At 42.6% G+C, this 11,731-nt stretch overlaps 1 protein-coding gene across 5 annotated transcripts in view; it reads right to left on the minus strand.

The window, feature by feature from the left end:
* Window positions 1–11,731, minus strand: part of ptpn4a (protein tyrosine phosphatase non-receptor type 4a) — a 276,928-nt gene that overhangs the window by 179,076 nt on the left and 86,121 nt on the right. For all 5 annotated transcript variants that reach the window (XR_007262457.1, XM_048598845.1, XM_048598844.1 and 2 more), the window contains one exon: window positions 11,318–11,472. Coding sequence is in view for 4 of the 5 variants with exons in the window: in XM_048598843.1 (XP_048454800.1) it covers window positions 11,318–11,472 (155 nt within the window). In the remaining variant the exon portion in view is untranslated. The remainder of the gene's footprint in view (window positions 1–11,317; window positions 11,473–11,731) is intronic.

Below are 11,731 nucleotides of genomic sequence, written 5' to 3' on the forward strand. Positions count from 1 at the left end.
CGAATGGCAGAGCAGGCTTGTTGGGCCGAATGGCAGAGCAGGCTTGTTGGGCCGAATGGCAGAGCAGGCTTGTTGGGCCGAATGACCAAATTATGCTCCTGCATTTTATGGGTTTATGGTCTGGACCAACTCATTTATTCCGAAGATAGCAAGAACTGCAGAAGCTGGAGTCAGAGATAACAAAGTGTGAAGCTGCAGGTACACAGCAGGCCAGGCAGCATCAGAGGAACACTGCATTTCTGAAGAAGGATCCTGACTCAAACATTTGCTTTCCTGTTCCTCTGATGCTGTCTGACCTGCTGTGTTCCTCCGGCTCCATTTATTCCGAGGCTGGGTTTCCTGTCTGCTATCCAATTCTCAATCCATGCTAATATTTTGCCACCAGTACCGTGTGCTTTGATTTTATAAACATTCAGACTCGATCAACAGATTCCTAAAAATCCAAATACCCCACATCCATGGATCCCCCTCAGCTATTTTGCTCATTATGCCCTCAAAAATCTCCAGTTGTCTTGTCAAATGTGAATTCCCTTTCAAAAATCCATGTTGATTTTGTAATCCCAATTTTTATTAAAAATGTACTGTTAACACATCCGTTGACTCCAGCACTTTATCTACTACTGCTTAGATAATTCCTGGTTCTCTTGCATCCTCCCTTATTTTTTTTTTTAAAACTACCAGGACAATGAGAGCCACTCTCTGATCTGCTGGACTGTTTAAGAATCTACAGAATTTTGCAGGAAGGACAACTGAGGCATCCAGTATTTCCACAGTCACATCATTTAGTATTCTGAGATGTAAATGATCAGGTCCTGGGATTTATCAGCTCTCAGTCCTGTTAATTTTGCCATTTGTTCACTAACACCCTTCACTAATACTCCTTCAATTGCTCTCTCTGAAAAAACCTTTGCCGCACAGCATTTCTGGGAAACTAATTAAAGTATTCGTTTCACCAAGTCCATTCTCTTTGAGACCCATTTTTAACTCAAGATATAGGAGCAGATCATGTCTAGCGCTCTGCCTTCATTTATCATTCTGGCCACCTCTTCAAAAAAAAAACAATTCAATCCAATTTGAGACCCCCAATTTTCCATGCACAAAGCCATGTTGACAATCCCTAGCCAGGCCCTGCCTTTTCAAATGCATGTAGATCCAGTCTTTCAGAATCCCATCCAACTTACCCACCACTGATGTCAGCTCACTGGTCTATACGTTCCCTGGCTTTTCCTTGCAGCCTCTCTTAAATAATGGCACAACATTAGCCATCCTCCAGTCTCTTAGCACGTCACCCATGGCTATTGATGACACAAATATCTCTGCCAGGGGAGCCACAATTTCCTCCTTAGCTTCCCACAATGTCATGAGACACACTTGATCAGATCGTGGGGATTTATCAACCGTTATGCGTTTTGAGGTCTCCAGCACATCCATCTCTGTAATTTTTCAAGACATCAGTATTTATTTCCCTGAGTTCCACACCTTTGTCCATGATGCGAAATACTTGTTTAGTATCTCACCCATCTCCTGTGGTTCTACACATAGATGACCTCATTGATCTTTAAGGGGCCCTATTCTCCACACAGTTACCCTTTTGCTCTTATTATAGTTCGAGTCACACAGCGCGGAAACAGACCCTTCAGTCCAACATGTCTACCCCAATTAGACATCCCAATCGGACCTAGTCATATTTGCCAGCATTTGGCCCATAACCCTTTAAACCTTTCCTATTCATATACCCATCCAGATGCCTTTTAAATATTTAATTGTACCCACCTCCACCACTTCCTCTGGCAGCTCGTTTCATACTCCCTCTGCGTAAAAATATTGCCCCTTAAATCCCTTTTAAATCTTTCTCCCTCTAGTTTCAGACTCCCCCCACCTTAGGAAAAATACCTTAACTATTCACCCTATCCATGCCTCTCATGATTTTGTAAGCCTCTTAAAGGTCACCCTCAGCCTCTAATGCTCCAGGTAAAAATGCCCCAGCCTATTCCACCTCTCCCTATAACTCAAACCCTCCAGTCCCAGCAATATCCTTGTAAATCTTTTCTGCACCTTCTCAAGCTTAACATCATCCTTCCTGTAGAAGGGCGACCAGAATTGTATGCACTATTTTAGAAATGGTCTCACCAATGTTCTGCACAGCCGCAACATGACATTCCAAATCCTGTACTTAACTTTCTGACCAACGAAGGGAAGCATGCCAAATGCCTTTTTCACTAGTGTCTACCTGCAACAGCACTCTATAGGAACTATGCACCTGCACTCCTAGGTCTCTTGTTCAGTAACACTTCCCAGGGCCCTACCATTGTAAGTCCTGCTCTTGTTTGACTTACCAAAATGCAATACCCCTCATATTTACCTATCCATTTGCCACTCCTTGGCCCACTGTACTCTGATAATTTTCTTCACTGTCCACTATACCACCTATTTTGGTGTGATCTACAAACTTACTCACCCCAAATTTATATAAATGACGAAAAGCAGTGGACCCAGCACCGATCCCTGTGGCACATTGCTTGTCACAGGCCTCTAGTTCTTGTAGGATCTCTGGATTCTCCTCAATCTTATCGGCCTTGGCTCTCTCATGTCCCCTTTTTGCCCTTCTGATTTCCCTCTTAAGTGTACTCCTATACTCCCTATACTCCTCAAGGTATTCACTCGATCCCAACCTGTCTAGACCTGACATATGCCTCCTCCTTTGTCTTAACTCAATATCTACAGTTATCTAGTGTTTCCTACTCCTGCCAGCCTTGCCCTTCACACCAGAAACATGCTGTCCCTGAACTCTTGTTCTCTCGCTTTTGATAGCCTTCCACTTGCCAGACATACTTTTAACTGTCAGCAGCCTTCCCAAATCAACTTTCTGAAAGCTCCTGTCCAATATCGTCAAATTGGCCTTGGTCCAATTTAGAACTTTAACTTGTAGACCAGGCCTTTCCTTTTCCATAACAATTTTAAAACAAATAGAATTATGGTCAGCGGCCCCAAGGTGCTCCCCTACTAACACCTCAGTCACTTATCTTGTTTTATTTCCCAAAAGGAGATCAAGGTTTACCCTTTTGCTAGTAGGGTCATCTACATATTGATTGAGAAAGTTTTCTTGAATGCACAAATTCCTCCCCATCCAAGCCCCTAATACTATGGCAGTCCCAGTCTATATTAAAGTTAAAATCCCCTACTATTACAATCCGATTTTTCTTACAGCTATCTGTGATCTCCCTACATATCGGCTCCAAAATTTCCTGCTGACTATGAGGGGTCTATAGCACAATCCTGTCAAAGTGATCACCCCTTCTTATTTCTCAGTTCCACCCATGCAACTTCATTGAACAATTCCCCTGGAATATCTTTCGTGCTGGCATAATGCTTTATAACATATTTTAATATAGTGGCATAATGCCACTACCCTTCATCCCTTCTACCCTTCCTAAAGCATCTGTTATCTGGAAATGTTGAGCTGCATTTTGAGCCTTATTTTCCAGTCCACGCTTGCCTCTCTTATCAGTCATGGTTGCCTTGTTTATCCCCCAACCTCACCCCAGTATGTTTCTTTATCCTTGGGATGAATTTCTGCTGTGTCTCCCAAATTATCCCCGGACGTTCCTGCCATTGCTGCTCTACCATCTTCCCTACTATTCTCCCCTTCCAACAACTCTAGTCAGCTCCTCTCTCATGTCTTTGTAGTTACCTTCACTCAACTGCAATACCATCATGTCTGTATTAGATGCTTCTCCCTCTCCAGTTGCAGAGTGAATTCTATCATATTACAATCACTGCCCACTAGGGGTTCTTTCACCTTAAGCTCCCTCATCAAGTCTGCCTCATCATGCATCAAATCCAGTACTGCCCGTTCCCTTGGGGGCACTACCTCAAACTGCTCCAAAGAGTAACATCTAGACATTCCACAAATTTGTCTGCTTGGGATTTCCTGCCAGCCTGATTTTCCCAGTCCACCTGCATATTGAAGTCCCCCATGATTAGTGTAATAGTGCCTTTCTTGCATGCCTTTACTACCTCCTGATTTATTTTCTGCCCCACATCCTGACCACTGCTAAGGGGCCTCTACATAACTCCCATTAGGGTTAGAACACAGAACATAGAACAGTACAGCACAGTACAGGCCCTTCGGCCCACGATGTCGCGCCAAACTTTTACCCTAAGCCTAAGGTCTATCTAACCTCCACCCCTACCTTATACTATCATCCACATGCCTATCTAATAGCTGCTTAAATGCCCCCAATGAGGCCGACTCCACCACCCTCTCCGGCAATGCATTCCACACCCCTACCACTCTCTGAGTAAAGAACCTAGCTCTGACGTCTCCTCTGTATCTACCTCCAATCACTTTAAAACTATGCCCCGTTGTAATAGCTACCTCCACCCTAGGAAAAAGTCTCTGGCTGTCCTCTCTATCTATAGCTCTGATCATTTTGTACATCTCTATCAAGTCACCTCTCATCCTTCGTCATTCTAAAGAGAAAAGCCTTAGCTCTCTCAACCTTTCCTCGTAAGACCTTCCCTCCATTCCAGGCAACATCCTGGTAAATCTCCTCTGCACCTTTTCCAATACCTCCACATCTTTCCTGTAATGAGGCGACCAGAACTGGACACAATACTCCAGATGTGGCCAAACCAGGCTCTTGTATAGCTGGAGCATAACTTCACGGCTCTTGAACTCAATCCCTCTATTAATGAAAGCTAACACACCATATGCCTTCTTAACAACTCTATCCACCTGGGTGGCACCTTTCAGGGAACTGTGGACATGAACCCCAAGATCCCTTTGCTCCTCCACACTGCCAAGAATCTTTCCGTTAACCCTGTATTCTGCTTTCAAGTTTGTCCTTCCAAAATGAATCACCTCACACTTTTCAGGGTTAAACTCCATCTGCCACTTCAGCCCAGCTCTGCATCCTATCAACGTCCCTTTGTAACCAGAACAGCCCTCCAACACTGTCCACAACGCGACCCACCTTCGTATCGTCCGCGAACTTGCTAATCCACCCTTCTGCTCCTTCATCCAAATCATTTGCAAAAATCACAAATAGAAGAGGACCCAGGACAGATCCTTGTGGTACACCACTCATAACTGAGCACCATGTTGAATATTTTCCGTCCACTACCACCCTTTGTCTTCTAAGGGTCAGCCAATTCTGAATCCAATCTGCCACATTTCACCCTATCCCATGGCTCCTTACCTTCTGCATAAACCTACCATAGGGAACCTTATCAAATGCCTTACTTAAATCCATGTATACCACATCCACTGCTCTACCTTCATCCACATGTTTGGTCACCTCTTCAAAGAATTCAATAAATGTTTGTGAGGCATGATCTACCCCTCATAAATCCCTGCTGACTATCACGAATCAAACTGTGCCTTTCCAAGTGATCATAAATCCTATCTCTTAGAGCCCTTTCCAATAATTTGCCCACCTCTGATGTAAGACTAAGTGGCCTGTAATTTCCGGGGTTATCCCTATTCCCTTTTTTGAACAAGGTAATGACGTTTGCCTCTCTCCAATCTTCCGGCACTATACCCGTGGACAGTGAGGATGAAAAGATCATCGCCAAAGGCCCTGTGACCTCTTCCCTCGCTTCCCATGGAATCCTTGGATAAATCCCATCAGGCCCAGGGGACTTATCTATCTTCAACTTCCTCAAAGTTCCTAGCACATCTTCCTTAAAACATCGACCTTCTCTCGCCTACCAGCCTGTTTCACACTGTCCTCCTCTCCAACTAGGTCCCTCTCCGTTGTGAATACCGAAGAAAAGTATTCATTAAGGACCTCTCCTATCTCTTTAGGCTCCATGCACAAATTCCCTTTACAATCCTTGATTGACCAGAGAAAGGGTAGGGCCATTCTCTTATTCCTCACGGACGTGTAAAAAGCCTTGGCATTTTCCTTGATCCTATCTGCCAAGGTTTTCTCATGCCCCCTTACAGCTCTTCTAAGCTCTTTCTTCAGCTCCTTCTTGGATAACTTGTATTCCTCTAGAGCCTTTTCCGTTCTTTGTTTCCTAAAAAAACCTACATAAGCATCCTCCGTCCTCTTAACCAGTCGTTTGACCTCTCGAGAACCAAGGCTCCCTCACTCGACCACATCTTCCCTGCCTGCCAGGGACAAACATATCGAGCACACGCAGTATGCATTCCTTAAACACAATCTCCACATTTCAACAGTGCTCTTCCCTGACAGCATCTGTTCCCAATTTACGTTACCCAGTTCTTGCCCAAAAGAATTGTAATTACCCTTCCCCCAATTATAAACCTTACCCTGCTGTATGTACCTGTCCTTTTCCATGACTATTGTAAAAGTAACAGAGTTATGATCGCTACTGCCAAAATGCTCTCCTACCAACAGGTCTAACACTTGGCCCAGTTCATTGCCAAGCACCAAATCCAAAGTGGCCTCTCCTCGTGTTGGATTATTTCTCCTTTGCAGGTCCTCAACACTACCTACATTGATTCTACGCCTTCTGACACAAATCGATAGCAAGTAGTGATATAAAGTTCATTGCTTACTAACAAAGCAATCCCAACCCACCTCTGCCTATCTGCCTGTCCTTGGATATTTAGTTCTCAGCCCTGAACCTACTTACAGCCACATCTGATGTCCACAACATTGAATCCGGCAATTTGCATCTTCGCTACAAGCTCATTTACCTTGTTCCATTTACTACATGCACTGAAGCACAACACTCCCAGTCCTGCGCTGACTGCCACTTTTCTCATAGTTGTACCATAATTTCTGAAGTTCGATTTCTACCTCTTTCCATACTTTGTCCTATTATTTGTCCTGAAAATTTAATAAACAGTTCTGAGCTCTCCCCTACTTTAAATAGTTTAAAATCCTTAGGACCACCTATTTAGCCTTTTGTAGGATCCTGGTCCGAGATTAGTTCAGGTGGAGTCCACCCCAATGGTACAGTTCCATCCTATCCCAGTACTAATGCCAGTGCTCTACAAAACAGAACCTCTTTATCACACCACTCCTTCAGCCACACTTTTACTGCCCTAATTTTCTTTCTTACTATGCCAATTTGCATGTGGCTCAGGTAATAATCCACAGAATACTATCCTTGAGATCTTGTTCTTTAATTCTGTTCCAAATGCCTGATATTCCCCAAACAGGACCTCTTGCCTATGTTATTAGTCTCAACATGGACCCCAACAAGCTTCAACCTCAACTTTTATTTCCTACTCAGCCTCAATGTTCTCATCCGCTGGCTTCTCTTTCCCCTTAGGTTCAAATTCCCCAAGACGTTACTTGGATATTAAAGAGTAGAAGTACACACAAATGAGAAAAAAGTCGGGATCATTCACCTTCTCCCTCTTTTACCCAAGTCCCTGTTTCACCAAACTCCAGTTTCACATTAATGCAAAGCAGCATTCCAGTACAAACTTAAGGGATAGGAAAAAGTGCCCTCTTATAAGGAACGCAAATGATACGTGCCAACAATATCAGTTTCCAGTGGATGAATGTCCATATTCCAAAACTGATCACAATTTGGGATAATTGTTGAAGTCATCTGGTTGACCAATGCACAAAATTAACAAAAAATTGATGGGAGAAGAGCTAATTTCTCCCATGAGTATTTGGATGCAGTATTGTCTTATTACAGGGGAGTGATTTGTGCATGATTAAAGAGGGAAAACTGAGATTGGAAAAAAATATTCTGTTTTACAGCTTTCCTTGCACTCGTTTCAACCAAGATACAAAAATATAATGTGAAAAGTGTTCAAGTGAGCAAAGCAATACTGGCAGTTGCATAACATCTTTGTTTACCTCATTGTTTTCATTGTTACAACCTTACTTTTTATTAAGTGCAGAACAAAGTAAGTGACTCGTACACATTAGAAACCCACTGACTCCCACAGCTATCTTGCCTACACTTCCTCATAGCCTGCTTCCTGTAAGGACTCCATTCCATTCTCCCAGTTTTTCCCTTGTATGTGTCAATACAATGATGCCTTTCATAATGGTGCTTCCAATACATCTTCCTGTTAGTGAGCCGTCAGGCATACCCAACCTATTCCCTACACATTTGTACACGCCCCTTACTCTCCCTCTCAGAACCACAATAGGGTTCCCTTCTCCTCACTTTACCATTCACCTGCCTTTGTATGTAAAGTACCATCATCTTTTATGCTTTCTTCTGTCATTGGTATCTATGATCACGCCTCATTTCTCTCCATTACTGCTCCCTTTACCTTTTGTTCTAATACACCTTTGATCTCTGATCTCCTTCCTCACTAGTCAAGGTCCCAGACACACGTCCCAGGTGAAGCAGCAATTTACTTGCACTTCAAATCAATCTAGCCTACTGTATTTGCTGCTCACAATGTGGTCTCCTCTGGATTGAGAAGATGAAGTGCAGACTGAACGACCATTTTGCAGAACATCTATGTTCTGTCCGTAAAAATGACTGAGCTTCCAGCTACCTGCCACTTCAATACACCACTGCATTCCCATGCCAACATTTCTGTCCCTGGCCTGCTGCAGTGCTCCAGCCAGGTTCAATGCAAACTGGAGGAAAAACATCTCAGATTCCATTTAGGTATCTTAAAGTCTTCAGGACGTAATATCAAGTTTAATAATTTCAGAGCATGGACACCTCCTTGCATGTCTATTACCTATACCCACAAGCCCAGGTCCTATCACGAAGTGGGTTGCTTTCACTGCTAACCAATTTTCAACTACTCATTATCATCTGTCTAGCTTCTCTACTTCTCTGGTTTACTATCAACAATCACTATGGCAGCCTTCCCTTTTCTCGCTCTCTTTCCGGCTCTGTCTGCACTTATCCGCTCCCTATCCAACCCACACCCCACCATCAGCATAAATATTGCTTTTTCCTTGATGCTTCTAGCTTTGAAGAAAGGTCACCAGCCTCAAATCATTAACTTGGTTTTCCCTCCACAGCTCAGTCAGACCTGCTGTGTTTCTCCAGCAATTTCTGTTTTTGTTCATTTCAGATCTCCAACATCTACGGTTCTTTGTTTTATTTCACATTTATCCTAACAAATAATGTTAACTGTTGAAAAGCAAAGTGCTGGAGATACTCAGTAGGTCTAACAGTATCTATAAAGAGCAAAGTAGATTTAGTGTTTCAAGTCCAATATGACTTTTCGTCGAAGCTCTGTAACCTGGCTATTCAATTGTAGGTCTGTCACTCACAGACTACCTTAATTCAATGCAGTCAAATTTTTACTAACAGAGATGGGGTCACAGTATGTGACCTGGAACAGAAATCTATTTGAAGTTTTCCCTTCTTAGCCGCAGTGTTTTTAGACGAACTACAGCACTTAATACCGGCATGGGCAAATTCATACGAGACAGCACAGAACTGAGGATCTTTTCTCGATTGTACAGTTCAGTAGCTTAAGGGCTAAAAAGGTCTTGCAAATTACCACTGATAAGGATTATTCAGATTATAGAGTTCTGACATGCAGCTTAAAATTAAGGGGGAAATTTAAAAAATGAAATTTTAATTCCCAGCCACTGAGATAATTGATGAGGAAGTCTGGAAGAGCAAGTTAGATGAACCACTGATCTGCTTCCTAAAATATTACCATTCCAGCAATACTAATGTAGTAGAGACCTAAAGATCCCTGGAAGACTACTAAACCACAGCCTAAAAGTCAAAGCGGTACAAAAGACTATCTATTTTGGAGAATGGTGGCAGAGTAGGATGCGCCTGTCGGAGTTCCTCTGCTCTGCCTGTTCTTTTTCCTTTCTTTCTCTTTCTTGTCTCCCCTCAGCACTGGAGACGAATACTGCAGCAGCAGGTACCAGCAGCAAGTCCCCAGAGCAGTCCTGGGGGCTGGCAGCGAGAGTGGGAGCCGGCAGCCTCAGGGCGGCCAGCGGTGAGAGCTGGAGCAGGTAACCCTGAGGTGGCAACGAAGGCAAGGTCAAGCCCTTCTGAGGAGTGAGAGTCCAGCATGCCAGGCGCTTATGGACTGTGATGTTGAACTACTGACTGTGTTTCTTAGTTTTTCTACACTTTAGTAAGAAAGATTGTAATGCTGAACTTCTTGTTTTCTTTATTTTTCTGCATTTTACTAAGATTCTCTGCCTAGGTACATGTGTACCTAAGATGGCACCCTAAGCGGCAGCTTGTAAACTTTTCACTGTACTCATGCAAGTGAGTACATGTGACAATAAAAGCTAACTGTAAGAAAAACTAATTCTAATCTCCAAAGCTTTCTTGAAAGCAACCCCAAATATACAGGATATTAGTAGACGAGACAAAGACACTTAGACCCTGCACACAAAATAATACTATTTAGTTCATAGTCCATTTAAATTCTTGAACAGTTGCATAGCTGAAATTTGGACTTGTAGATTTGTAATGTCAAGTGTTCAAAGGGAAATTAATACAATATAAAATAAAAGTAAATTCTTTCCTTCTGACTCCTTGTTTCCCTATCATTATTCTAACCACCCCATCTTGTAGCAAGGTGCAGGAACAGCCCCACATCTTTCTCAAGAATTATAAGTTATGGGCATGATGGAGGCACAGCTATACCGACATCCTATCACTGCTAGAAATCATTGTACAAAGTAGTTGTAGCAGCAGGTCGCGGGCTTAAAGGATTTTGGAACCGATTACCACAAATTGTCTTTTTTTCTATTACGGTGGTCTGATCACTATCTGTGGTGGTAAAAAACAGCAAAAAACAAAGTACAACAAACTGAAGATTTCATTGTGTTAACACTTGAAGTTAAATTTAAACAACATTGCTTTTCTTTAATGAAAATGTACTGGGATACAAGTCATTGGTGGTGGTGGTGGTGGGAGGTTGTGTATATGGAGAAGAGATGGCATACACGGAAAGTGCACCTATTCTACATGCAAAATTGTTCACTTTACAATTACTTCAACTGCATGCATACTGTCATACTGTATTTTATAGTTTTACTTCTCTTGGGCCATTTGAATTTAACAATTAACAATAAGAGTTTACACATGTCTGATAAATGTGCAAGGACACATTTCTTTACTTTATGTAATTCAATTTTGCACTGGGTGCAGTACTGGAAACAAGGATGGTTCTCGGTACACTATCCTGCTCTAGCCAGTGGTATAGCTTGGTGTTATCTATTTCATTTCCTCCATACACCAACAGCGTTGCTTTCTATCTATAAATTAATTCATTTAAAATGAAGTGGATAAAACAATGGAAATAAACATCTTTCCTTTAACCAAATCACACAGGCCATTTGTTCTGCACTCTTTCACAAGTCAAGATTATTACATCAAAATCAATCATAAAAGGTTGCCCTACATTCAAAGTAGATTTACTTACATTAACCTTGAAAGCTTGAACAGTGTTATCCAAGAGAAGAACACTGCAAACCACCTCTGTATGTTGTCTGTCCCTAGCCAGTTCTGATGCTCGTACATTGTAAGTTCTGCCCGCTGGCAACCGGAAACGCGATGTCATTACTGTCCACACAGGGTCTACAAACAGAATAGCAGTTAATATTAGAAAATTCTTGATTCTGTAAAACGTTCAATTTTTAGGATTAATCTTAGTTCTAAAGTGTTAACAGATATGTTACCAACCACAATGCAGCAGCTACTGAAGTTACTAAATGACAACAAAGATAGTAGAACTACCAATGCTGGAGTCTGAGATAACAAGGTGTGGAGCTGGAGGAACACAGCAGGCCAGGCAGCATCAGAGGAGCAGGAAAGCTGAGGTTTCGGGTCGGGACCC

The sequence above is a fragment of the Rhincodon typus genome, chromosome 7 (assembly GCF_021869965.1).
Source record: "Rhincodon typus isolate 14 chromosome 7, sRhiTyp1.1, whole genome shotgun sequence".
In the NCBI taxonomy this organism is placed as follows: domain Eukaryota; kingdom Metazoa; phylum Chordata; class Chondrichthyes; order Orectolobiformes; family Rhincodontidae; genus Rhincodon; species Rhincodon typus.